This window comes from Saccopteryx bilineata, chromosome 7 (assembly GCF_036850765.1).
Source record: "Saccopteryx bilineata isolate mSacBil1 chromosome 7, mSacBil1_pri_phased_curated, whole genome shotgun sequence".
In the NCBI taxonomy this organism is placed as follows: Eukaryota; Metazoa; Chordata; class Mammalia; order Chiroptera; family Emballonuridae; genus Saccopteryx; species Saccopteryx bilineata.
The window spans coordinates 73,960,163-73,988,076 of NC_089496.1; the positions used below are offsets into that span (position 1 = coordinate 73,960,163).

The following is a 27,914-nucleotide window of genomic DNA, read 5'->3' on the forward strand; positions in this document are numbered from 1 at the left end:
GCAGCGCCACGCCCCCAGCCCCACTCCCGGCTCATGATTGGCCCTGGCCCTCAGGTCGACCCCGCCCCGCTCTGAGAGTGGAAGGGGCCGGATATCGAAGGACCGGCTCAGGACACATCACCCCAGGGCGGGTCCAGCAAATCCCGGCTCCGCCCTACGGTTCTGGGAGGGGTTTGGGAATTGGAGACCCTGCAAGGGCGGGGCATGGTGGAGAGCCGGGTTCTCCTAGAAACCATAGAAGAAAAGACTGCGAAGTTAACCATATTTAAAAAATTAGGCACATCAATATCATAAAAATCAGATAATGACCTGAGAGAAAAACAGGAGCATATTGTAACTAAAACTAACTTTTCTTAATATACCAAGTGTTCTTACAAATACATTTTCAAACAACCCAATGGACCAAAAGAATGCACATCCTTTGCAGAAAACTAATGTAACATGGCTGATAAAAGGGCCAGCAGCTCCGTCCTAGCGAGGAAGGGGACACTTTCTACACCCATCTGATGGGCGAATAGGGAGAGGAGCATGTAAATTTTTTTAATCTTCTGAGAGCAAAATAATATACATTAAAGTTATAACTTGTTTTTTCATCCAGCAACTCCTGTATAAAGACATACAAGATTCATCTTGCAACTGGAAACACTCCATTTCTCAATAGATTAAACAAAGTTACAGGGTATTCATTTAGTGGAATATTATGTAGCTACTAAAATACCCTGGCACCATGCAGGAAGAGGGGTTGGCGCCCAGGAGAGGCTGGGAACAGACGCTGACATGAGAGACTATTCTAACCAAGAGCAATGCACTCTCCACAAATGAAATAAATGGTATTTAGAACTTAACTTTAAAAAAATAACTTAATATTTTCTAAATTCTCCCTCCTCCCAAAAATCAGTTTTATGTGTGTTGACAAGAACAATATCCACTTATATATATGTACATGTAGGAATGTACATATGTATGTATATGTAGGAATGTCAAAGCTGTACATTGAAGTGTTGCAGGCAGGACGGTGCTCAGGGCAGAGTGCGCAGGCTCCAATCTCAGCACCACCACTTACTCACTGTGACCTTGACAGGAATTGATTAATCCAGATCATAGCACCCTTGTTTGACAAATGAGAAAAATATTAGCACTCATTCATACAGTTGGCAAATGGGTCAAAGGATTTAACAAATGAATAGCAATTAGAATGGTGTTGGCACACAAGAAACACATATTACATCACAAATATTATATGTTATATATATATATATATATATATATCTTGAGTAAGAAATAACTCGAAATGTGCTCATATGTGTGTGTTTATATATAAATATTCAGTTCCAGAAAGGTGTAGAATAAACTTAGTTACCAGCAGAGAGTAGTTAGTGCAAAGGACATTCCCTATCATTTTGTCTCATCATGCACCATTTAATTATTTTAATTGCTAACATGTAGGGACTTTTAAATTATAAAAAACAAAACAAAACCTCTGTAAAAGAAAACAAAATCAATAGGACATCATCCTGGTATACCCAGGTCACCAGTTTGACCCCAGTCAGGGCACATATGGGAAGCAACCAGTGAGCGCACAACTAAATGGAACAACTAAGTGAAACAACAAATTGATTCTTTGCCTCCCCCCATCAATGGAAAAAAAAATTTTTTTTTTAAATCAATGTAGGGTATTTCTATAAATCTGCAAATCCAGATCCTGTCAGGCTAGGGGTTCATTAGAATTTCCTAAGTAACTCCTGCTGTAGAAGGTGCCTTTTGTTAGACACCACTTAAGCATTCTTATGTTTATTGGAATAGAGAGAGAGAGGGTTTACAATTGTTTTTTGCACTCTTAAGAGCCTTTGCCAGAAAATGGGAAGCCCTGGGTGGCTGAACTACCTGAAGGAGCACACTGTTTGCTCCAGAGGTAAGGACAGACTGGCAGCAGGGGGCGGGGGAGCTCAGGGCAGCCTAGGGCTCGCCTCTGGCCTCTGGGCTGTTCTGGTTCTGAAGGTGGATGGGAAAGAGGAGTAGCTGGCGCAGAGGAGGGTGGGGACGCCCACACAGCCGCCCAGCTACCTGTTTTGCAACCTGCCGTGAGCTGGCGGGAGGGGGGGGGGGTGAGGGGGGGGCAGGAATGCCTGGGCTCGGTTCAGTGCCAGTGATCAGGGCCCCTCCCGTCAAGTCTGGGGCAGATCTCGCCCAGGCCACGGAGGGGATGGGCCCAAGCACCCGTGCTCCAACTGTAAAACCCCCATAATGGAGCCCTGTGCTCTGCTGCTCTGCTCTGACCGGAGGAGGAACCGCATGCGCACTGACTCAGTCAGCCCAGGCCAGTACTGGGTGTGGCTAGTCCACCCAGGGTGCTGGGGGCAGTGCATGTACACGTTTATTTATTCTTCACTTAGCAACAGCTAATTGTCACTCCACACGCTACTTGCCAGCCACTCTCTAAGCACTGGACTCATGCTATGCCCTTTACCCCTCCCAACGACACCCCGGCATTGTGAGGGAGACGCTACACTCCCCATTTCACGGGTTAGGAACCCCAGGCTCACGGAAGGCACCCGAGGCCGCTTGGCCAGTGAGCGCAGTGCCGGCACACGTCTGTTTGCCGCACATGTTTGCTCAGGTTTATTGCCTTCTCCTTCCCCTGAGGACATGCAGTGTTTGCCACGAACCTGGCAAAGAGTAAATAAAAAAAAAAAGAAAAAAGAAAAGAAAAGCGACCAGCACAAGAACACACACACAGAGCAGCTAGGAAAGAGGACCCCTCAGACCAGGGCAGTCAGTCTCCAGGGACGCGCAGAAAAACTCTTCTCTACGTTGGCGGCCATCTGCCAATTTGGAAGCATAAGGAGTGACCGAAGGAGGTATCCTTATGTTACCAAGATATTTACTAGACTACCCTCATCAGGAGGAGGTCACTCTTTATATTTCATGGATGCGTGTGTGCTGATCTCGGAGACCTGGAGTTCATTACAGGCATTTTAAGGAGACATGTTTAACAGCGTGGTTCACAGTCTTGGTGGACCTCTGACTGGTCTCCCCACACACCATCTCCCCGCGCTGTGGACTACAAGCCAGAGGAAGTCTGTGACAGGAGTTACACAAGGGCATTTTGAAAGCATAGACATGTTCCTTACTCTTGTGCAACTTAGGGAAGGGCGAGCACTGGTGGCCACTGTGGACGGAACACCCAGCCTGGGTGCTGCCCCAACAAATGTGAGTTGATTGAAATAACTTGCAATGTGTTTTCCCCCCTGACTGGCTTGGCAAAAGTGACATTGTGGGGCAATATCAAGTATTGGTGAGGCTGAGAGGCAAATGGCCCTCCTGTCGCCTGCACAGTGAGTCTGTGTTGGGTCTGGACACCTGGAGACCATCAGAGTAGCAGGTGGTGAGGCTGAACACGCCCACCTCCTGGGAGCAAAGGGTCCTCCCTCGGGGTGCCAGCGCCCACCTCTCAGGTGGTGTCAGCACATGAACAGGAGCTACATACATATATTGAGTGCCACATAATTTTTAGCTCTAAAGAAGTAGATGTGATTTCAATGTCCTTCAATAACAAGTGGATAAATACTGTGCACTTTATTCGTATGATGCAATGCTACACGTCAATTATAGTTAGTGAGCTGGATCTAGGTATTTCTTCAACAGACTCTGACATACAAATGTGTACAGAACACGTACTTCTCTCAGTAAGATACAGATTGGTCTATGGACGCCTATATTCACTATATTCTGTATTCACACACACACACACACACACACGGATGTAACTATGAACGACAGATGGCACAGACACACGTCAAACTCCTGGTAGTGGTGTGAGGGGAATGACACTAAGTGTGGGGATGAGCATGGACTTGGATTATATCTGCAATACTTTATCACTACTATTACTGCTCCTAGGAATAACGTGAGTACTTGTCAACTAGCCTTGGTACTATTCAGCATGTTTTAGAGTAGCCGCCCCCTAAGTGCTGGAGTGCACGTGACTGTGCTGCACCGACAGGTGACACACACATGCAGCACTGGGTGTGTACTGGCCACACTCCTGTGCTGTCAGTGCCTGTGGTCCTGCGCTCCTGACAGAGCCCCCCCAGTGTCTTGGTGAGCCCTATGCTACGGCCCCAGACCCTTGCCATTGGACACCCGGGGGCACCTCAATCAGAAAGGGATGCCCCTGTGGCATTCTAGCATGCCTCATCTTTGATGTTTCAGTTACTGGGGATGCACAGATCAATGAACAGTACTCCTGTCCCCAAGGCACTCACAGTCAGGGGGAGGAGACAGAAACTTCAAAGACAGTTTACAGAGTGACTAGTGTTGTCACAGAAACAGAAGTGGCGTGCACGTCTGGTTACCTGCTGCCCACTTCCCATAGTGACAATGAAGAGGGCCTTCGCCATGAAGAAGAAGCTGGAGGGAGGCCTCCCGGGCCTCGTGGCTGCTGCTGCTGCAAGCCTGGGATTTCCTGTGGCCGTGAACGCCCGCCCCACCCACCACCTGGAGGAAGCCAGCTGGCCGGGGGAGAAAATGAAGTCAGCAAACAAGGAGAGTGGGAGATGAAGGACAGAATCCCGAGGGTGCTCAACGTCCTGGATCCAACTGAGCCTGAAGCCTGCCGGGCTCCCATCCTTCCCCGTTTAAAGAACCAAGAAACCTTGCGGGTTCTGCTCCCTCCACTCGGTGTCCTGACTCATTCGTACAGACGCAGAGCCTGGTAAGCAGCAGAGCCGGCTCTTGATAAATTCCAGCTACTCCTGTCGTCGATAACCTGACTACTCACACGAACTAAGTCAGCGCTGTGGTAACTTCAAGGACAGCCGCCTTGCTTCTGGGCTGTGCTGGGAGGCAGTGCTTCGGGACAGACGGTGGGCTCTCAGGGTCGGGACAGGCACAGCCTTCTCAGGGAGGCCTCTGCACCGGCATGAGCTGGCAGGCTTGCCAGGGGCTATGGTCACCCTGGATGGAGGCAAAGGACTGAGGGTTTTTGAAACGAGGCCCAATGTGACGCCAGGAGAGCCCATGAAGGCCCCGTGCTGTGGGGCAGCCGGCCCTCTGGGCCTCGCCCCATGGGTCTGCCTCCCACCACGCACACTTGGCCTCGCTCTCCAGAAGGGGGCACTGTCCGTCCACACCAGGTCCCCAGGAGCCCTCTGACCTCTGTGAATGCAACACTAGCTGCATCCACTAGACGCGTGAACAAACCAGGTCATTTAGATTCATGGACAGCTCTGGCTTCGATGCTGCCTTCCGCCTGCCGGCCCGGCCCGCGGCCCGTGGGACCTTGCCGTGCCTGTGGGTGACCTGGAGGTACTGGTCAGTGCTGCTGTTCTGCGGGTCACTGCTGGACGCCGCCGACATGGAATCAGACTCTGTGGGGGATGGCTCGGCCTTGGGCTTGACTCTGGACCTCAGAGGGTGCTGTGGGTGCTGGAGAGCCCGGGTGCGTGGCTTCTTCTGCACATACATCGGCCCATCCAGGTGACCATCAAAGCTGTCCTTCCAAGACTTGGAGTGCCCTCGTCCCTGGTGCTCAGGAGCCAGGGTCTGGCTTCCCGACCTGTCGCTGACACAAAAGTGAGGAGCCCCATGCAGGTCTGCCAGGGAGCGGGGATGCAGGGACCGCCCACTCAGCATCTCCTCCTCGTCTTCACTCAGCTGCGGAGAGCGAGCCCGCCGCGGCGGAGCCAGGGACACACAGCTCCGCATGCTCCGGGGGTCCATCTCCACGACGTCCCATAAGGCATCGATCTGAAAATGCCCTTCTGGCCAGAGTATTGGACGAACTTCTTTGTGAGAGTCACGTTCATTAACGAGATAGTATCTGGGGGCGTGGGGCCTGTGAGCGTGTGGCACCAAGGCTGAGGCGCCCAGTCTGGGGAGACGGGGGCTGATGTGCTCAAAGCCTTTCTGGGAAAGAGCTTCTGAGCGGACATCTCCAATGTGCTTTGTAAACGTCACAGGTATGCCGGATCTGTTCTTGTGACGGTCGCCTGTGGCTGCACGTGGACCACGTGGATACCTGTGAGACAGAGGGGGTCAAGCTCATGGCCTCGGCTTGGTCAGAGCTCACAGTGTCCAAGCCCTGGCAGCCAGAATAGCAGTGCTTGGAGTTGTCACTGAACCGGGTTCCACAGTGTTCTAGGGTGCCTTTCACTGCACGCCCATGACACTGGGGACGGCCGAACGGGTTTCTTCTCAGCCAGAATTCCCAGAGCCCTCAGTGTAATGAGGGGACTGTGTGTTTCTCGGATGGGCACCGAGGGCTCTGCTAATGTATGCCAGCACGGGCCCCTTTGCCGGGAGCACGCGGTGGGAATGGCGCTGGGGGAGCATGTCAGGAGCACACGCCTCACCCTTTGCCACACCACTGTCCAGCTTCACGGTCACCTCTCCCTGAGCCTGCTGGGCCTACAGGGGCCCTTCTTCCTGGTCGAGGCCCCATAGAGACATGAAGACAGAGCTTCGTACAGCAAGATTGCAGGTGGTTAGTCATTGTCTTTAAACAAAAAATCCAACCTGGTACCCCCGCCCCCTTGTATTTTATCTACACTGTGTTCACTGTGATCCACGACCGACTCGCATTCTCTGTGTGCATTTAATGGTTGAGAGCATCGCGTGGATTCCATGGCCCTCTCATGTGTGAGACAAACAACTGACCCCACACGACGCAGATGACGGGGACAGTATCTCGACACAGATGTGGTCTTGCTGACAACTTGGCCCGCCCAGAACTACAACATAAACGGTCACGTCAATAATACAGGTGAACTCACCTGTTGGTGCCATGCTCTGGGCCGGACCTGGACATGCCGGGAAGAGCCACGCCGGGGAGAGCCACGCCGGGGAGAGCCACGCCGGGGCTGCAGGGCCCTGATGGGGGACTCAGGGGCACGGGTTGGGCGACTGTCTCTGCTCTGCCACTCTTGCTGCTCGATGAGTCCAAGCTGGCCACATGGCCATTGTTCTGGGGCGTCCCTGCGTGGGTCAAGGATGGCTGGCTGCCGAGGTCACTGTCCCTGGGCAGCCTCCTGGTGCTTTCCTCCTGGGTGTGGATTCGGGCTGCAGGGAGAGGGGGCACTGTGAGGGGCGGGCACGTTCAGGGAGCTTCTGCTGCAAGTGTCATGACTTCCCACAGTCGGGCCTGCAAACAGTGTGGTCACTTGCAGATACACCGAACCCATGGGTAACGAACATGTCCTAATTCAGAGAAAGCTGGAGCTGGAAGGGAGTGTGGGAGGAACACAGGAACCCCCAGGCTTTGCAGGTGATCAATGGGCACCCCCCATGAGGCCGAGTGGGCGGTTCCCAGTGGTGGGCGGTTCCCAGTGGTGGGCGGTTCCCAGTGGTGGGCGGTTCCCAGTGGTGGGCGGTTCCCAGTGGTGGGCGGTTCCCAGTGGTGGGCTCCGGTCCCTTCTCTATACAATGGACACAGTAAAGCTTATATGGCGGTAATGTTTTTTTAAGAAACAGTTCATAGAGCCTTCTGAAAAACAAAACAAAGACAAAAAAATAATAAAAGAAAACAAAACATGTGGTCTTGAGCTGGAAAGTGGATACTGGACAATTCCACTGTTATCCCGAGGAAGCCCATGCAGAGCCTAGTTTGTGAAGATGACCTGAACTAACCCTATTCACGCTGCCTGGAGAAGTAACAGCGGAAAATAAGAGCCTGAGCTACGGTCTCTTTCCATAGCGACTTCACACAGCAGACAGGCGCGGGTCACCGTGGCCTCACGCTCTGACTCAGACATCCTCCCTCAGGGGAGCAGACTCCTGCCAGTTAGCTCAGAGGTGAAGCAGACAAAAGAGTCAGCCCACAGACCCTTTCGGGGTCTCATTCTCCTTCCTCTTCTGAGGGAGAATACAGATGGCACCGTGTTCATGTCCGGTCATCCTCTGAGCTACTGGTGGTCTCCAGGGAAGCATATCTCCTCGGCGCTGGACCTGGCCACTTCCTCCCTGCAGGCCATCGGACTCCACTCCTGACTGTTTCTGGGGAGTCTTTCCTTTTCCCTCTGAGCTCCAGGTGCAGTGGAGACAATGGAAGGAGAGGGTGTGTCCTCTGGGTGTGGGTCCTTACTGGCCTGCATGAGGGGACAGAGAGGACCTGACCGGGGAGGCTGGACTGGGACAGAGGCCTGAGGAGGCAGGACACCGAAAGACGTGCACCCAGATGAACGAGACAAACACGTTCTTACAGGTTTTCTCCAGATCTGTGTACTTCTCTCTCTTTCTCTCCTATTTCAAGAATTTCCTTCTGATTTCAGACACGTTTGGGGTTACTCAAAGGCTGGGTATAATGTAAAAATTGTAGATTTAAATGAACATTTATATCCCTAGGTATTATTTTATTGTGCCTAGTTAATAGTGAAGCCAGACTTTCTCAGGAAATTTTAATAGTTATGTACCTTCAACTGCTCTATTTTTATTTTTATTTTTTTATTTTTATTTTTTGTATTTTTCTGAAGCTGGAAACGGGGAGAGACAGTCAGACAGACTCCCGCATGCGCCCGACTGGGATCCACCCGGCACGCCCACCAGAGGCGACGCTCTGCCCACCAGGGGGCGATGCTCTGCCCCCCTGGGGCGTCGCTCCACCACGACCAGAGCCACTCCAGCGCCTGGGGCAGAAGCCAAGGAGCCATCCCCAGCGCCCGGGCCATCCCTGCTCCAATGGAGCCTTGGCTGCGGGAGGGGAAGAGAGAGACAGAGAGGAAGGAGGGGAGGGTGGAGAAGCAAATGGGCGCTTCTCCTATGTGCCCTGGCTGGGAATCGAACCCGGGTCCCCTGCACGCCAGGCCGACGCTCTACCACTGAGCCAACCGGCCAGGGCCTGCTCTATGTTTAAATGCCCAACAATGGAGACATCATCACACATTTTTCTTCAGCCTTACCTTCGACCATCTGGGCAACCTTTTTCTTATCTTCAGATCTTGCCTAAAATAGAAATGATAATCCTATGTTGGTTTGGGATTTAGCAGGAAGCAGTTACAAACCCTGTTCTGGGTGGGGGGTGAGGGGTGAGGAATGACAGATGCCGCATGGCTCACACCTTTGACCATGACGGAACACTACCCCCGGGGGCAGCGTGCCCTGGACTCAGGCCTGTGAACTTGGGTGAATAAACGCTGACCCGAGAGCGGAAGTTTATCCCCAGCAAGCTCTATCTTCAGCCATTGGCTCAACCACTGAGATTCCGCCAGTGACACAGAGGACCAAATGTAGGTCGCTAATATGGAAGACATGTCTTCCTGCAAAAATGCCCTTTGCCACTCCAAATGCATTTCTTTTTCAACTGTGTATGGAATGAGCTATTTCTTTACATGAATTGATGTGTATGGGAGGATTTGTGTTGTTTTTAAAGAAAGACTAAAAAAGGCCTGGGGTTCTGGGACAGGCTAGAAGCCTGCGAGGCGTCCAAGGCCGTGTTTACGGTGCTGTGCGCTGTTGGGGCTGTGAGAGCACAGGGCGGGTGTGAGCCTGAGAGTTTGTGCCTCCCCAGACCTGGGACCCTGGTGCCTCACCTGCCTCGCTCTGGTGCTGGCCCTGGGGGAGCAGCTGGGGTGTGGGGAGGAGGGGAAACCATGGAAGGACTGACTGGAGAGGGCTGGGCTCCCTTTGACTGTTCTGACAGCCACGGTCTGAGGCCCAGATGGGAGAGAGGGTAAGGACCACCAGAACCTAAAAGATGGGCAAAAGGCGGTCTTTGGGTCCAAATAGTGCCCTTGGGCTTAGATGGCCACGTTGACACAGATTCCAGGGGTCCTTTCTCTTCCCCTCCCCCACAGAAGAACCTGACTACAGAGTGCCTGGCACGGCCACAAGATGGCGCTGAAGTGCTCAGGGCATCAAAACACACACAGGCGGGCTTGTTTAGGGGCAAATGGGAGCTGTCACTGTCCCTGGGGGGGATTCTTAGGCATGACTCTGGGAAGAGGGGTGGCCCTGCATCCTACCAGGTGTCCAGAAGTTGTGGTGGTTTGAAGCTGTAAGCCCTCACTACTGTCCCCTTACTGGTGGGACCTGCCAGGGGGCGCACACACTCAGGATGGCAGAGACGAGGTGATACTTGCGTTCTGGATCTGCGTCCTGAGCTGGTGGTTACTGAGCTTCAGAGATCTCGCGATGCTCTGCAGGTAGTAGAGGAGCATGCTGGGACAGAAGAGCACAGGGCGCTCAGTGACTTCAGCTGCAGTGGCCCCTGCTGGGGAGGGTGGGGGAGGAAGCTGGCCACCCCCCGCCAGGACAAAAGGTCAGCAGCTCTCAACCATGAGTCTTGGGAAGGGGCTGCCTCCCTTTCCTTGTCTTGCTCTTCACAGCCACCTCTCCTGACCTGGATCTGTGCACAGGTAACGGTGACAAGGACAGAGTGAGTGGACATGGGGGAGGCATTATGGTCTGCGGGCCACGCCCTTGAACCCAAAGCACGTAGCCGCTGCTCAGAGGTTGTGGGAACTTCCCTTCTGAGATTAACCCTCTGGAGAACCGGCAGACACTGGCATTCAGCCCCCGACAAGGGGCCACAGTGATTGCCCACGTGCCACACCTGCGGCCTGGTCACAGCCCCTGCTTAGGTCCTCAGGCCCCATAAGTGACTTCTGCATGAACTCATTGATCTATCCAATTATTGGGGAAGCCGTGTTTGCTAGTCGGCCAGACAAGCCGAAGCCTGGAGCCGGCGGGGAGGGCGCGGGCACTCACAGGAGCAGCAGTGCCGCCGGCAGGATCACCACGGGGCTGCTGAGGTACCCGGCCGCGGCGCTGAGCCACGCGGGGAAATCCTTCTCGATGGTTTCCGACACAATGTCGTACATTTTCTCCTGCCCGCTGCAAGAAAGAGAGCCAGGAGTCCGAGTCGGCTACAGCGCAACCAACCCCCAGTCGGTAAGGGCACCAGAGTGCGTGCCTGAAGGCACGAGACACGTGGTACCGCGTGGCTGGGAGGGCGGCTGCCCTGGAACAGCATCTGGTTAAGGTGCAGCTTGGAAGGTGGGTCTGTAATCACAGTGTGTGTTTCAGTGATGCGCACAAACCCAGACTCTAGAGCAGGGGTCTCCAAACTTTTTACACAGGGGGCCAGTTCACTGTCCCTCAGACCGTTGGAGGGCCGGACTATAAAAAAAACTATGAACAAATCCCTATGCACACTGCACATATCTTATTTTAAAGTAAAAAAACAAAACGGGAACAAATACAATATTTAAAGAACAAGTAAATTTAAATCAACAAACTGACCAGTATTTCAATGGGAACTATGGGCCTGCTTTTGGCTAATGAGATGGTCAATGTGCTCCTCTCACTGACCACCAATGAAAGAGGTGCACCTTCCGGAAGTGCAGCGGGGGCCGGATAAATGGCCTCAGGGGGCCACATGTGGCCCGCAGGCCGTAGTTTGGGGACCCCTGCTCTAGATGTTCAGTAGATGTTGTAACCCAACAGACTCAAGCGCTCAGTGGAGGTAACTGCAGAGGTTTCTGCCTTGACATCAGATAATATAGAAGCAGGAGTGACCAGGAGTATCTCTTAGTAAAGGCTTCCTGAGTCCTGGAGGGGGGAAACTGACCAAGGATCACCTCTTTCTAACCCCAGGGGACTGCCGTTGCCTGTTGCCCTTTCTGATTCGGAATGGGCTGTGTCTCTTTAAGAGGCGCAGAGATGACCGTGCCAGAGGGCAGCTGGCTGTCAAGGACAGGGTGCGCCTCTGGTCCTGCGCTGCCCACCCGCTCCGGGAGCCGGAGGAGAAGGCAACTCGGCACAGGCAGAGTGGCCCCGCCGGCACGCCCTCACCTGAAGGGCCCGCAGTGCAGAGACGGCTTGTAGCGGACGATGGCGAACACGGTGGGCAGCATGCACAGGAACAGCATGAACAGCAGCATGGCCAGGTAGAAGTTGTTGGATCTGCAGGGAATCGACAGCTGCCTGTTAGGTGCACTCTGTGGCCAGTCGCCAGTGACCGCACGCCCCAGGAACAGACACGGAGACCACAGCCCGACTCTGCAAACAGAGAAAGCGCCCACCCATCACTGTCCAGGAAGAGGCTGCCAGAGGGTCACAGGCAGCTTAGTGAACTAGAAATCAGAGCCAAAGAGACTTCATGGGTCACCCGGCCCGACCCGCTACCTGCTGCGTGCCCACCCACCTCAGACAGAGAGGGGCAAGCCCATGTCTTCATGTAGTAAGCTTCATTCATGGAAAGCCCTCAGAACCTTTCTCCTTACCTAACGGTTTCCTCTCTTGCTCCCAGCGCTGAACTCACTGCTATGTCTGAGGATGGCTGGATTCCATTGCTTATGACCTTGACTCTCTCACTCGGATGTGGTTGGTACTCAGCCTCTTACCCTGCTTCCTCTGGCTGCTGGATCAAGCCCTGAGTCTATGCTAGTGCAGTTCTGGGGGGGAGTATGAGTGGTCAATCAATGTAGGGGCTCCCACTCCCCGTCAGTCTTGAATAAAATTACTTAAACTAGAAAAGGAATATCAGCACTCATAGATGTAGCAAGGAGGTGAGTGCTAATTTGTGAAATCTCTCTCTCTCTACTATGGATACTTACATCTACTATATATACATTGTAGCTGTCTTTAACACATACTATATATACTACCTAGATCTAACTAGATATTTGTTTGAAATCCCATTGATAGAGACCCACATAATAATTACTATGTCAAAATAAAACCAATGAGCTTAAATTAGGGTGTTCAAAACATGTTATAAATCCACCAAAACTGTCCACAATAAAAACACACACAAGAAAAAAACAAGTGCTGTCCAGGTTGCAGGACAACTGAGACCCCCTATCCTGCTGTGGGTCACCCAGACCACAGCATGACCACCTGGGAAACCTTTTCAGTGCTGTAGGCTGAGTGTGAGTGGACGCTGGCCCATGACCCAGCGGTCGCACTTCCGGTGTTTCCCAACAAAGACACTGAGAAGAAAGTTCAAGGAGCATTATTCGCACAGCTAACAGCTTGGAACCGCCCATGAGCTCACTGGCAGCAGTGTGGATCAGGACGTGGGCACTTCCTCAGGGCGGTGAGTCTCACAGGCACTGTGCCGAGGGGGGAAGTCAGAGCACCTGGCGTGTGCGATCACATCACGTGACACGACACAAGGACAGCAAAGGACGCTGTGAGGGGTGTGGTGACTGGGCCTCGCTGCGTGGGCATCTGAGTGATGTCCCTGTGCTGTCTCCATCTACGTGCTGTTCAGTTTGTGACTATTCACTGAACTGGGTATTTATGCAGGTGTGCTTACTACCGGATCATTAAACCTCCGTAAAAAAATTTTAGACACGTGTAATGATTGATTCCAACGGGGGTGCCCTGAACAGCTGCTTCCTGGGGGAAGTGAATGGGAGCGCCGGCGGGACTGAGAGTCCCCCACCCCCACCCCCACCCGGCCTACCACTGAGGGTGCCCCGGACCAGGCGGGTGCAATGCAATGAGCTCTCTGTGGGGAGCGGGCCTCGCTCTGCTGACCTGGACGCCCGGAACACCTGCTGGTGGGGCACATTGCAGGTCAGCACGGCCCAGCTCCTCAGGTACATGAGCCCGATCAGTTTGAGGACATTGAAGGCGGGGAGGCACGGGGAGAAGAAGGAGCCCATCCTGGAACCGAGAGGGAAGCCCCTGAGCATGTGTTCCCTTCCTCCTGAGCCCTGGGGCGGGGGGGTCACACCTGTGCTTAAAGAACTGGGTGAGACCCAACCCTCCACTCTCTGCAGATAAAGCAAGTCGCTTCTGCAGGTGAGTAGGGACCCTGTTTTAAAGTACCCTCCTTGCCCTGGCCGGTTGGCTCAGCGGTAGAGCGTCGGCCTGGTGTGCGGGGGACCTGGGTTCGATTCCCGGCCAGGGCACATAGGAGAAGCACCCATTTGCTTCTCCACCCCCCTCCCTTCCTCTCTGTCTCTCTCTTCCCCTCCCGCAGCCAAGGCTCCATTGGAGCAAAGATGGCCCGGGCGCTGGGGATGGCTCCTTGGCCTCTGCCCCAGGCGCTAGAGTGGCTCTGGTCGCGGCAGAGCGACGCCCCGGAGGGGCAGAGCATCGCCCCCTGGTGGGCAGAGCCTCGCCCCTGGTGGGCGTGCCGGGTGGATCCTGGTCTGGCGCATGCGGGAGTCTGTCTGACTGTCTCTCCCCGTTTCCAGCTTTAAAAAAAAAAAAAAAGTACCCTCCTCGTCTGTCCACACTTTGCAAAGGGGGTGCCCCTCTGAGGACCCGGCGAATGGCAGACAGCTGCGGTTGGGGCCAGCTCTCACATCTCTGGTGAGGGCTGATGAACAGTTTCCGATTTCTGGATTTAAATAACAGGGGAGCAACCCTACCTTTGGGGGACTTCATACCTTTTAGCTCGTTTAATCTCCCACGATCATGATGGAAGAGGTAACTATCCAAAGTTTAGACATGGAAGCTGGGTCTGGTGTTTTACCCAAACCCGTGTTGCTAATAAAAGGGTGGATGACCTCGTATCATCCAAACTGAGATACCCTGAGGGTCTGGGGTCAAGTGGCGAGAACTAGACCGCCCCAAGGAATGTGTTTATGACAGTCACATCCCACCCAGACTCAGTGACTACCACCTGTGCCCGGACACCATGTGACAAAGGCGAGACATCACCGCGGCCCCTACCAGATCATGCCTTGGTTGTAGACTAAGTGCAGCACGTTCTCTGCGATTTTGAATTCCCCGTATTCAGGCTACAAGAGAAAACACATCTAGGAAATATGTCCCTACCTCCTCGGCACAGAGCAGGCATTACAGCCCACATAGAGGGGTTTGTGCTCTTAGGACATATGAGGTCGCTGCCGGCCTCCCTCGCAGCAAACGGTGCAGACAGGTGTGATGAGACTCAGCTTTGCCCGCCCTCCCTCTCCCTCATGAACTCTCCCTCGGCCACCCCATCTCTGGCCCACTCGATGTCCCCAGGGGACGCAGTGTCCCACTCACAAACTTGCTCTCCAGGTCCCAGCACCAGCAGTCACTCAGGTACCGGACGAAGAGTCCCCGGAAGAAGTCAATGAGCAGGACGCTGGCCACGGTGAAGAGCATGTCGATGATGGACAGCTTCAGCAGCTCCTGAAATGCAGGTGCCCTCGGTGTCCCGTGCCCAGATCAGCCTTGCCCAGCCCTTCCCTGTCCTGCCCTGCCCAGTCCTGCCCAGTCCAGTCCTGCCCTGCCCAGCCCTGCCCAGCTCTGCCCTGTCCAGCCCTTCCCAGCTCTGCCCTGTCCAGCCCTGCCCAGCTCTGCCCTGTCCAGCCCTTCCCAGCTCTGCCCTGTCCAGCCCTGCCCAGTCCTGTCCAGCCCTGCCTAGCTCTTCCCTGTCCTGCCAGCCCTGCCCAGTCCAGTCCTGCCCTGCCCAGCCCTGCCTTGTCCTGTCCAGCCCTGCCCAGTCCAGTCCTGCCCAACCCTGCCAAGCCTTGTCCTGTCCTGCCCTGTCCAGCCCTGCCCTGCCCTGCCCAACCCTGCCCAACCCTGCCAAGCCTTGTCCTGTCCTGCCCTGCCCAGCCCTGCCCTGCTCAGCCAGGCTCTGCCCAGTCCAGCCCAGCCCTGCCCTGCCCAGCCCTGCCCTGCCCAGCCCTGCCAGCTCCACCTTCAGCGTCTCTGGGAGTTCATTCCCATGGGCTGCAGGCCCTGGGCCCTCTCATCATTCCTAGCACATAACGGTGTTCAGCGCTTGCTCATTTGAATTTTGACAACCACGCTGGCAGTGCCCCAAAGCAGGAGAGAGTCTAAGGCCTGTGGCTCTGCCTGAGCTGCAGGGGGCTACTGAGGCCTGTGGTTATTTCAGGAGCTAACGCCTCAGGGCTGAGATTCTCCGTGAGCAAATTATAGGCGGAGGACCGGTCGGGAGCGCAGAGCTTGGAGCAGGTGCCTGGTCGGGCCTGTGCTGTGTCCTTGGACCACTTACTTAACCTCTTGTGCCTCAGTTCCCCCACCTGTGCCTATAAAGATGATGATAACAGGATTTTTTACAAGGACTAGCACTTAGAACAGGACCAGCCCATAGGCAATGCTATGTGAATCTTTGATCGTTATTATTCATTTTGAGACCGAGAAAACCCGAAACAGTCACTGAACCTTATTTTTCTCTTCTATGAATACGGACAATGACACTTCAGACAGCTGTTAGAGTCACAGGACGGGAGAGAGGAACTCACCTGCCCGACGTAGGTCTCCCAGCACTGGCCTTGCAGGCTCTGGCTGGAGACGGCAGTCTGGTTGGCCTCTGAGAGCGTGGACGAGTAAGCCGGGATGCCGGCCAGGGCCGGGGCCCACGTGCTGTTTCTCCCAAGCCCCGTCCCCGACCCCGGAGGGGACCATTTCTCTTCTTCAGGGGCTGCCCTCGTGGCAAAGAAGATGGTGGCCTCTAGCCAGTGGCTTGTGCTATTTTGGGGAGCAGCTTCCTGTGGAGGGAGGGAAGAAAGAAGGGAGGGAGGGAAGGAGGGAGGGAAGGAGAGAGGGAAGGAGGGAAGAAAGAGAAAAAGGTCGTCCTTGTGTTTGTAAGTCAGAACCCGTCGTGGGTCCCAAGGACATCCCTGCACTGCTCAGGGACGATCTGTCTGCCTGTCCCCGTCTCTCTCTGCCTCCAGCTTGGCAGAGCCGCCTGACTAGAGAGCTGGCCGTGACGGGACACAGAGCCGGGAGGAGAGTACTGACTGGTTCCTAGCAGTCGCCTGAGGTTAATTCATGTCACAGCATCTAGTCCTCACAAGCATGTCAGGCAAGAATGACTGCCCTGTGTCACTGACAAGGGGACAGAGGCTCAGCCAAACTTCCTGAGGTCACGCTGCTAGTCAGTGGGTCAGGACCCAGTCTGTGCAACATCTCAGCCGAACGTGGAACTGTGACTGTCGCCTCTTCTGCCCCGGAAACCCCAGGACTAAATGCTAGTGCAGCAAACAGCCCTGAGACCCCCCTCCCTGCCCTGCCTCCCCACCCCCACCACATGGGACATCCGCACGGGAGGGGCGGGTTTAGAAGGAGCTTCCGGGCCCAGAGCTGGGAGTGAACCCCTCCACTGGGATGGGACAGTGGGTCTACTCTGAAATGTTCATTTCCTCCCACTTTTCTAAAAGTTCTCACAGCCACTCGTCCTGGGACCCCCTGTGCCTAGCTGTTGATTGCTTCTCCTGGTGGAGTTCAATGACATGGGGCAGGAGAAAGGGACCCGTCATCAGAAGACCCAAGTTAGCGCACTTCCAGCGCTGTCTCTCGCCCCCAGAAGCCTGCAGATGGCACTGCTCTCCTCACCTCACGGGGGGTGGGGGGGGTGGGGGGGCCTCAGTGAGGGGAGTTCTGAATGGGACGCAGGGAGTGTGTGTAAGCAGTGATGCTGACAGTGAGGAGGAGGGCCTGGTGTGTGTGTGTGTGTGTGTGTGTGTGTGTGTGTGTGTGTGTGTGAGAGACTGTGTATCTGTGTGTCTGTCTGGGTGTGTCCGTGTGTGTGCCCGTGACTCTGTATGTGTGTGTGTGTGTGTGTGCCCGTGACTCTGTGTGTATGTGTGTGTGTGTGTGCCCGTGACTCTGTGTGTATGTGTGTGTGTGTGTGTGTGTGCCCGTGACTCTGTGTGTATGTGTGTGCGCGTGTGCCCGTGACTCTGTGTGTGTGTGTGTGTGTGTGCCCGTGACTCTGTGTGTATGTGTGTGTGCGTGTGCGGCAGTGGACGGGCGGGCACCTGCTCGGGGCCGAGCACCCACCTCGGTGCTCATGCTGTTGACCTTGTCCAGGAGCGCGATGATCAAGCTGTAGAGGTTCCCCAGGTACAGCACAAGGACCCTGAAAGGCACAGCCCCCTTGAGAGACAAGACCACAGAAGTCCCCGGTTCTTGACCTGCCTCCACACACACGTGTCTACCGCAGCAATGCTAAGACAGTGGCTGCCACACTCGAGTTCCTTCAGAGCCACGTTGGGGGGGGGTATGTAATAAAACACAGAATTCCTGAATCCACCTGCTGCAGGGGGCCTGAGGGGGGGCTGCCCCGTGACCCGGCCCCCGGCTCCGCGGTCACACACCGTCGGCGGGGTGGGCAGAGTGAGAACTTAGCAAGTGCTGATCCTACATGTGCTTGTGTCATGCTTTCTGGTTTATAAAGTGATTTTCAAAACATTATCTTGTTTGATTCCCTGGCTCTGTGTGGTACTCAGCATTCTAAAGCCCACTGGGGGACAAGAAGCTGAAAGGTGGGGAGGCTCGGTGACCTGCTCAGGTTCGTACAGTCAGAAAGAGGCCGGAGCTCGGTGGGCAGCTCTGCAAAGCAGGCTGACCCCGTCAGCACACCGAGGGGCCACGGCTGCAAGGGCTGTGGGCGCAGCTGCACTGGGGGCCCCGCTGAGTGGACAGGACCTGCCAGCAGCTGCCTGGATCAGCCCACGATCAGAGTCGTGATCCCAGCTTCCCCTGGGCTGGAAGGCTTTGGAAACACATCCTGGAATTTCCCAAGATGCAGTCTTAACTCTTATCAGACAGACACCTTCTGTAAAAACGCGACGAGGCGGGAAAATGGCAGGTTACACAGACCTCCCAGGGACAGCGGCTGGCACGCTGAGGACCAGAAAACCACAGCCAGTTCAGGGAACAGAGAAAGCAGCTCGACGGTGCAGGAGACTCCAAACGGAAACTGTGAGAGGCCCACCCACCCCAAAGCCCCCTTCCATCCTCAGGAGCAGAGCTGGCCACCTGTGCGCAGGCGTGAGCAGAGCGCAGGGGGACAGCGAGCGGGCAGCCTGGGCCCCCGCTGGGACCACGCTGGGGCTCCCTGAGCACTTGTGAAAGGCCTGCCTACGGCGTCCTGCTCAGACCGCTCCTTCTGGGTGCTCACAGTCCCTAGCACAGGGCGGGACCCCCAGCCAGCTGGGTGGACACCGGCTCAGGAAGAACTGAAGGCAGTGAGGCCCCACTGGGACCGCGCTGGGGCTCCCTGAGCACTTGTGAAAGGCCTGCCTGCGGCATCCTGCTCAGACCGCTCCTTCTGGGTGCTCACAGTCCCTAGCACGGGGCGAGAGTCCCAGCCAGCTGGGTGGACACCGGCTCAGGAAGAACTGAAGGCAGTGAGGCCCCGCTGTCTTGTGCCCTGGAGCTCTGGTCACTTCGCTGAGAGGTCATCGGCATGATGGTGAGTGAATGGCGCTGGGATAATGTGTCTGGCCTTGGTTACCAACAGGAGCCCTCTGGGCATGCCTCTCGATGCCTCCGTTTCTCTAGTTCTGAATATGAGTAACGAGGCCAATCTGTGTAACAGGATTGCTATTAGACCAAATGCAATAACCGCATCGATCCGCCCACCACCGGCTGCAGAGGAAGGCGTCGGCGGCCCTGCACCCCCAGGTGCACACCGGGCGGAGTGGGGAGACCAGGCTCCCAGACGGACAGCACCGGCCGAGACTCGACCCAGGGCGGCCCTGCACCCCCAGGTGCACACCGGGCGGAGTGGGGAGACCAGGCTCCCAGATGGACAGAACCGGCCGAGACTCGAGACTGAGGCCCTGTACCCCCAGGTGCACACCGGGTGGAGTGGGGAGACCAGGCTCCCAGACGGACAGCACCAGCCGAGACTCGACCCAGGGTGGCCCTGCACCCCCAGGTGCACACCGGGCGGAGTGGGGAGACCAGGCTCCCAGACGGACAGAACCGGCCGAGACTCGAGACTGAGGCCCTGCCCGGAGGGGCCTCCAAAGCCTCTTGCTCTTTTCAAGGTCTGAAATGACGGTTTCAGAGGGTGGTGAACGACGGCCTCCAGGCCAAGTCCTAGCCTCCCTGTCTTTGTAAACACAGTGGTAAGGGATGGCTGTAACCTTTCAGCAGAGGTGGGTTTCACGGCCGGGGCACACCGGGCGCGCTTCCTGGGCCCCGACTTCCGAAGGGCCCCGCAAAACCCCTATTTTACCTTTTTCTAATGACACCAAGTTTGGTTTCATATGTGCAATTTTAAGATTAATAGTACATAATATTTTTCTATTTATTTAAAAATATGGTTAACATATATTTTTTTATTTTGCCCGTCTCTCTCTCTCTCTCTCTCTCTCTCTCTCTTTTTTTTTAAGGAGCCCAATATTTTTTCTTTTGCTCCTGGGGCCTCAACCGAGCTTAGTCCGCCTCTGCCTTTCGGTCACAGGTTGTGGATTGGTGGCCGCTTCCTTACTGCAGCCTCAGAGTTTCAGCAGGTGCGACAGAGACCACACGACCCATAATAACACCTAAGAGCTACTCTCCAGTCCTTTGGAGAAAACAGTTGCCGACCACTGAGGAGGCACGACCCCGCCCAAGTGGTCACAGGAGCTTGTCCTGTAGAATGTGCTCAGTGTCGGAGAGCCAATGCGGTGACACAGACATGGCCCTGGGGGTCTCGGGACAAGCAAGCAGGGCCCAGCAGGGCACCTGCTGCCCACGTTCCATCCGGCCGTCCTCCCTGAAACCTACTGGTTGAATTTATGTGTGAGGAGACCAGCCCAGAGGGAGTGATTTCTCAGGCAGACATGTGCTGGCTGCTCTGACCCCAGTGGGTGACTCCCAGGATGTCCCTCAGACCAACCGGCCTGCTGTCTCTCAGGTTTGCGTTCACCCCACGGGACCCCTGCCCAGCCTGTGTGCCCCCTGGCTTAGCCACAGAACCCGAGAGCTTGTGGTTTGAGAAATTATAAGAGCTTTTGGTTGGCTTCTTGCCAAGACAAGCACGGGAGTCTCTCTCACCTCAGTCCACGGGGACCCTGTGGGGAGGGACCGGGCATACGTCTGTCATCTCGGTCCTCTTCCTCCTGTGTCTGCTGTTTCTGTCAGCTCCTCCCTCACGCCCCCTCCTCCCTGACCCCCGGCCTCCTCCTCCGACTCTTGCCCCCTTCTCTCCTGTGCACCCTGCTCATCTTGAGATGCATCTGCAGGAGAGGTTCTGTGCTGAGTTTTCTGGGGGCCTGAAGCAAGGCCTGGCCCCCGAGGGACCTGGGCTCCCACCACAGGGCGGCACAGCAGCATTTCCCACAAGGCCACGGTACCTGGCCAGCTGGAAGCGCAGCGTGGTCCGCGGGTGGTACATCTCCAAGGCGGCGATGAGGTCGAAGGCTGACGGCGCGAGCATGGTCACGAGCGAGACCACCACGCTCACCTGCCGAGAGAGCGCCACAGGTGAAGCCCCGGGTGCCACAGCCATGCCTTGCTCGCCTCACGCCTGACCTCACGTGGGAAGCTGCCCTCAAATCTCTACTAATTAGCTTTCTGCAAAAGGCCACCTCGTCACGGGTTACTCCGTCAAGGGTCTCTCCTCAGCCTGGACACACCCAGGTGTGCCGTGTGCCAGCTCTCCCGCCAGTTTCCAATGACCACGGTTTTATACGCTTATTTCCCCAACCTTGGGTGGGAGGCGGAAACCCCTGCAACTCTCAGGAGCAGAGAAGGGACAGCTGAGAGGTGACTGATGGTCACCGGTACGAGGAAGACTGACGTCAGAGTCAGGCCCAGCCCTTGGTCCCTGCACCCGTGGCGCATGCAGGAGACTCGCCAGTGTGTGGAGCATGAGCTAAAGTGAGAGAGAATTCTGGCAACATCTTTCAGAAATTTATCTATCCACACCCAAACCCATAATAACATAACCCACCTAAATGGCATACAAGGAGAGAAGGATGGGGAAAGATTACCTAAGGTAATCTCGGACTGAAAACCGATCGTGCCCTGAGGATAAAAAATGGGATGTGTCGAATCACCTCCACACTGGCTTTAAACCCCAGGGACAATGTGTGTCTGCGCACAGACGTGGGGGCAGGGCGCTTTGTGCTGTTTCTGCCTCCCTGTCTTTCCAGGTGCAGTGAACCCGGCACCCAGGACAGCCGCCTTGTCACCAACATGAAGAATTATGTGGCCCTGGCCGGTTGGCTCAGCAGTAGAGCATCGGCCTGGCGTGCGGGGGACCCGGGTTTGATTCCTGGCCAGGGCACACAGGAGAAGCGCCCATCTGCTTCTCCACCCCCCCCCCCCTTCCTCTCTGTCTCTCTCTTCCCCTCCCGCAGCCAAGGCTCCATTGGAGCAAAGATGGCCCTGGGCGCTGGGGATGGCTCCTTGGCCTCTGCCCCAGGTGCTAGAGTGGCTCTGGTCGCGGCAGAGTGACGCCCCGGAGGGGCAGAGCGTCGCCCCCTGGTGGGCGTGCCGGGTGGATCCCGGTCGGGCGCATGCGGGAGTCTGTCTGACTGTCTCTCCCCATTTCCAGCTTCAGAAAAATACAAAAAAAAAAAAGAATTATGTAATTGTCCTGAACCTTCCTTTGGACAGAAATGGAGGAAAAGGTTCCTTTTTTTTTTTTTTTTTTTTCCTTAAGTTGTTGGTTGGAGCTGGTTGGGAGGCATGATTTGTGTTTAGAAACACGGGCACCCGGTGAGCGCTGCAGCACTGGCCCAGCGCTGACACGCCCAGGGGACAGCAACGCCGCCGGAGCGTCGCTCTGCGGGTGACTCTGTTTCTGGAAACGTGTCCGTGAGGAAACACCACTCGAGAAAAGCAGAGCGGGCAAAGAAAGGGTCAGAGGTGAAGAGCATGCAAATGCCGGATGCTGTTTTTGACTCAAAATCTCCCCCCCCCTGAGACCAGTGACGTCTGGCCGTGCCTGTTGCCACCAGGCTGGCTCCGAGTCCCAGTGGCACCCGCTCCGGAACAGGGGACCTGGGGTGGTCTGGGCAGCATTTCTAGCTCACCTACCTAAGGAACGCCATGGGGATGGAGGGGACACAACTTTCTTTCTTTCTTTCTTCTTTTCCAATAGAAGAAAGAAATAGAGGAAATAGAGAGACAGACTCCTGCATGAATCCCAATTGGTATCTATCTGGTAACCCCATCTGGGGCCAATGCTCTGCCCATCATGGGCCATGTTCACAACCAAGCTGCTATATTTAGCGCCTGAGGCAGAGGCTCCATGGAGCCATCCTCAGTGCCCAGTGCTGATGTGCTCGAACCAATAGAGCCATGGCTATGGGAGGAGAAGAAAGAGAGAAAAAGAGAGAGAGAGAGAGAGAGAGAGAGAGAAAGGGAAGGGGAGGGGAGAGAAGCAGATAGTTGCTTCTGTGTGCCCTGACTGGAAATCAAACCCAGAACATCCTCATGCAGGGCTGATGCTCTACCACTGAGCCAACTGGCCAGGGCCAAGGGCTGCAACTTCTGTGTGGGTACCTCATTCTTCTCCCAGAGCGTCAGCTCTTTCTTTGACTGCTCCAGCTTCTGGGACCGGTCCACCACGAAGTAGATGAGATAGATGCTCCCGGCCAGTGAGACAAGCACCAGGATGTTGGCAACGACCCTCAGGCAGATGGTCACTGCTCTGTGGGGAGAGGCAGGCACGAGGACGGGAACACTCACCACGGGCTAAAGGGCCATGGGGATATCGGATGAGCAGACACGTTTGTCTTTGGGGACACTGCCTTCCTCCCTGGAACAACCCTTTCGTGTTATCAGTCACACTGAGAAGAACGTCAGGTCTGAGAAATCACCTTGGAAGGCTCGTCAACACGAATTTGTTACAATTTGTGTCCTCTGACTTTGGGGGGAATATTGTTAAATACAACTAGTCGTTGTAGAATTTAGCAAACTAGAAAGTGGTGCTAGTTTTACTATCAAACTAAAAGAACATAAAAGAACAGGAAGCTGGTCAGCTCTAGCCCTCTGCCCCTGAGCTGGGCCCAGGGAGGAGGGAAGCATGCCCAGATGATGGTAGTGAAAATTATGGGGTTCGCCACATCACTTTACTGGAAGGACTGATTCTAAGGAGAAGACGAGCTGCCCGACAGAGTGTGGGAGTTGGATGGAGCAATCTGGCGGTTTCTGCGCCTCACTAAGCCGGCGTCTCAATGCGCTCTGCGCGGGCCTCATACATACAGGTTTTTGCTTTTCCGCTTCTCGTGCTCCTCCAGGATCGCCTCCTTCGGGAAGGACACAGAAGGCACTGTCATCAATTAAAACTCTTTGGGTGTATTTTATGCTCAGAAATTACTTATCCAGTGACTTATACCATGCCTTCAAGTGTCTACTGACATCAATGTTTTATATAATAATAGGTGGAAAATGGATATTGGAGCTCGGGAGGAAGAGATGGGAGAGGAAATTAGTTGTGTGAAGTGATCAAAAGGGGGCACACTGTGGTGCCTGCTTGTTCGGTGGACCCTGGTCTCTGAAGGCTTTAATTGCACTGTTTTCTCTCTCCTTTCTCTTCCTCCCTCCCTCCCTCCCTCCCTCCCTCCCTCCCTCCCTCCCTCCCTCCTTCCTTCCTTCCCCCTTCTCTCTCTTTCCCTTTCCTCCCTCCCTTCCTTCCTTCTTTCTTTTCTTTCTCTTTTTCTTTTCTTTCCCTCTTTCTTTCCTTCTTTCTTTTTCTTTCTTTCCTGCTCTGTCTTTTTCTTTCTTTCTCCCTCTCTCTTTCCTTCCTTCCTTCCTTCCTTCCTTCCTTCCTTCCTTCCTTCCTTCCTTCCTTCCTTTCTTTCTTTCCGAGAGAGAGAGAGAGAGAGAGAGACAGGGACAGACATACAGGAAGGGAGAGAGATGAAAAGCACCAATTCTTCATTGTGACACCTTAGTTGTTCATTGAATGCTTTCTCATATGTGCCTTGACCATGGGGCTCCAGCAAAGCCAGTGACCCCTTGCTCAAGCCAACAACCTTAGGCTCAAGTCAGTGACCTTGGGCTTCAAGCCAGTGACTTTTGGGCTCAAGCCAGTGACCTGGGGTCACGTCTATGATCACACGCTCAAGCCAGCAACCCGTGTTCAAACCGGTGACCTCGGGTCTCTAAACCTGGGTCTTTAGCATTCCAAGCCAATGCTCTATCAACTGCACCACCGCCTGGTCAGACTAATTGCACTGTTTCCTAAGTTCATACTCATAGCTTATATCCCCCACATATACGTGCCTATTCATTTACAATTTCTCTATGTGCAATATGGTGGCAATCCATTATGCAAATTATCAAAAAAACCACACAGATTGAAATTTCAGAAAGATGCAATACAAAAATTAGAATGAAGAGAATATTTCCTTTCTGTACTTGGTTAAATGGTAGGGCAGGTGGGAGGCACATCACCTCCCTTTGGCTGTCCTGGTCTACCTGATGTCTGGCAGAGGGCCTGCAGCTCTCAGAGTCCAGGCTGTGGTCTGAAGAGCCCAGACTCCAGGCCCCGCCCTCGGCCACCTGTGTGGGCCTGACTCACCCTGATGCTGTTCACGATGGCAGCGGCTTTGCTCTCCGCAGCCTCCGGGTTCCCAATGAGGTAGTCCCAGGCACAGAACACGCGCCAGCAGAAGGTGTAGTGGTCCCTGGAGGCACTGGCAAGGCTCGTGCGGGAGTTCTTCGCCATCCTACAAAACAGGACCACCTGGGCCATCGAGGGCAGCGTAGGAACAGGCTCAGCCCTCGGGGCTGCTGTGTCCACACGAGCCACTGTGTGAGTCACAGCACCACGGATTCAGCCCCACGGTGTCCCCTTTGAACAGTGCAGAAATGGCAATGCCTGTTGTTGGGTGATGCTATTTGACAAGAGATTCCACCACCATGGTAGCCAGGAGGTCACTGATGGTGTGTGGCCACAGGAGGGGACCCACTGAGGGTAACTCTACCCACTACTGTCCAAAACTACAAGAACTGGCCATGGTCAGTTTGCTCAGTGGTAGAGTATCAGCCCAGCATGTGGATGTCCCAAGTTGAACTTCTGGTCAAGACACACAGGAAAAGCAACCATCTGCTTTCCCACCCCCATTCCCCCTTCTCTCTCTCTCCTCTCTCACAGCCATGTCTCAATTGATTTGAGTGAGTTGGCCCCTGGCACTGAGGATGGCTCTGTGGCCTCTGGCTCAGGTGCCAAAAATAGCTCAGTTGCTGAGCAATGGAGCAATGCCCCAGATGGGCAGAGCATCTTGCCTCAGGGGGCTTGCTGGGTGGATCCCTGTCAGGGCACATGCAGGAGTCTGTCTCTCTGCCTCCCCTGCTCTTACTTAATTAAAAAACAAACAAACAAAAACTACAAGAACTGCTAAAGTCCATATGATTCTGGTCTTTCCAGAGGCAACACAGAACCTGGCAGAGAGCGGCAAGCATTCAGTGAGTGTTAGTTAAAATCAGCATCCCTTTCTGCGTTGGTCTCATCTGTGCAATGGGTACAGTGACACCTTAACTTTATGGGGGTTACTGATGAGATCACGAGACCTCACACATCACCCCTAGCGCACATTTTGAGAAACTGAGCAGCCATACTTTTTCAAGAGGACGATGAAGCTGTAAGCGAACACGGCCATCCCCACCAGGAAGTACGCCAAGGGCAGCCGGTAGCCCGCTCTCCCGATCCTCCGCTCCCGGCTGTAGTAGCCGTAGAAGAGGACGGAGTACTGGAGGTAACCCTGCGAAGACAGCGCTCGGGTCAGCGCTGAAGCCCAGGGCCCGGAACTGTGGTCGCTCCCTCCCTCTTTCTGGACGGGCATGTGGCCGGCCGAGCCTCACCCCCAGGGACCAGACGGTGTCCAGGTCTTGGGCCGATGCCTCATGCACCTTGGGGATGCTCTTGCTGGCTGTACTTCCAAAGGGCTGGCCTGCAATGAGCTGGGGAGAGAGCACAGGGAATCACATAGTGCTCTGGTGGGAGGGGCCGGAAGGAGAGGGGCGGCTGACCTCCACGTGCCGAGAGGGGCTACATGGAAGAGGTCTCGAGGGGTGGGCTTTTGCTTGCTCTTCACTGACAGAAAATTAGTCACAGTGGCCAGATTTTCCTTGTGCCCACTCAGGGCCTGCCTGGATGTCCTGTCTCTGGGCTGGACGTGGCTTCTACTGGTGAGCTGTTGAGGTCACTGGGTTTCCCAAATGGCTTGGGAAATGGCTCCCTTTACTTTTTTTTCATCTACTTTTTGAGGATGAAGTTTAGTTCAGAAATAGATTTTTTTTTTTGTATTTTTCCAAAGTGAGAAGCAGGGGGGGGGGCAGACAGACTCCCTCATGCGCCTGACCGAGATCCACCCAGCTTGGCCCCTCTGGGGCATTGCTCCACTGCAACCAGAGCCATTCTAGCACCTGAGGCAGAGGTCATGGAGCCATCCTCAGTGCCCAGGCCAACTTTGCTCCAATGGAGCTTTGGCTGCGGGAGGGGAAGAGAGAGACAGAGAGAAAGGAGAGGGGGAGGGGTGGAGAAGCAGATGGGCACTTCTCCTGTGTGCCCTGGCCGGGAATCAAACCCAGGACTTCCACATGCTGGGTCGATGCTCTACTGCTGAGCCAACCGGCCAGGGTCAGAAATAGGTTTTATTTTAATGGGGGCTGGCCCACAGGCCACATCCAGCTCCTCGCCTGTTTGTGTATGGCCTGTGAGCTGAGTTCTGCCTTTTTAAGTGGTTAGGAAAAAATCATGAGAAGAACAGTATTTTGTGACACATCAGGATGACACAGAGCTCAACCTCAGTATCTGGACAAGGGCATGGCCACACTCGTTAGTGTGTGTGTGTGTTCTCTGTGGCTGCTTTTGTACAACACGGTAGATTGGAGTTGTGACAGAAGCTGTCAGGCCCACAAAGCCTAGCACACTTCCTATGTGGCCCCTTACAGGACAATGTGTGCCGCCTGGTCTGACGCACGATCACCCTCCCCACAAGGACATCGACAGCGGTTGCTTTATGGTAGTGCTCTAAGGGTGCTTATTAACCAATGGCACTATTCATCTCTAAAAAAAGATACACAATTTTGTGTATCTTTTTTTACGTGACATAGTTTTGAGAATTTCAAGGATTTTTCTAAGGGTTTATCTTCTTAATTTTTTTCTTAAGTAAGAAGTGGGGAAGCAGAGAGATAGACTTTCGCATATACCCTAACTAGGATCCATCTGGCAAACCCTCGCCCTGGCAATACTCTGCCCATCTGGGGTGTTGTTTCGTTGCTCAGTAACTGAGCTATTTTAGCATCAGAGATGAGGCCATGGAGTC

The 27,914-nt window shown here is 54.6% G+C and overlaps 1 protein-coding gene across 1 annotated transcript in view; it reads right to left on the minus strand.

Annotated features, from left to right (window-relative positions):
* Positions 1-3,607: 3,607 nt before the first annotated feature.
* TMC3 (transmembrane channel like 3) overlaps positions 3,608-27,914 on the minus strand; it is a 36,797-nt gene continuing 12,490 nt past the window's right edge. The window contains exons 6-22 of the mRNA XM_066240384.1: positions 26,449-26,547; positions 26,206-26,348; positions 25,166-25,313; positions 23,845-23,888; positions 23,143-23,290; positions 20,985-21,094; positions 17,695-17,773; positions 16,155-16,400; positions 14,944-15,072; positions 14,626-14,693; positions 13,480-13,608; positions 11,788-11,898; positions 10,702-10,827; positions 10,074-10,152; positions 8,895-8,937; positions 6,774-7,059; positions 3,608-6,019 (exon numbers count right to left, since the gene is read on the minus strand). Coding sequence (XP_066096481.1) covers positions 5,185-6,019; positions 6,774-7,059; positions 8,895-8,937; positions 10,074-10,152; positions 10,702-10,827; positions 11,788-11,898; positions 13,480-13,608; positions 14,626-14,693; positions 14,944-15,072; positions 16,155-16,400; positions 17,695-17,773; positions 20,985-21,094; positions 23,143-23,290; positions 23,845-23,888; positions 25,166-25,313; positions 26,206-26,348; positions 26,449-26,547 — 2,823 coding nt within the window. The 3' untranslated portion in view covers positions 3,608-5,184. The remainder of the gene's footprint in view (positions 6,020-6,773; positions 7,060-8,894; positions 8,938-10,073; positions 10,153-10,701; positions 10,828-11,787; positions 11,899-13,479; positions 13,609-14,625; positions 14,694-14,943; positions 15,073-16,154; positions 16,401-17,694; positions 17,774-20,984; positions 21,095-23,142; positions 23,291-23,844; positions 23,889-25,165; positions 25,314-26,205; positions 26,349-26,448; positions 26,548-27,914) is intronic.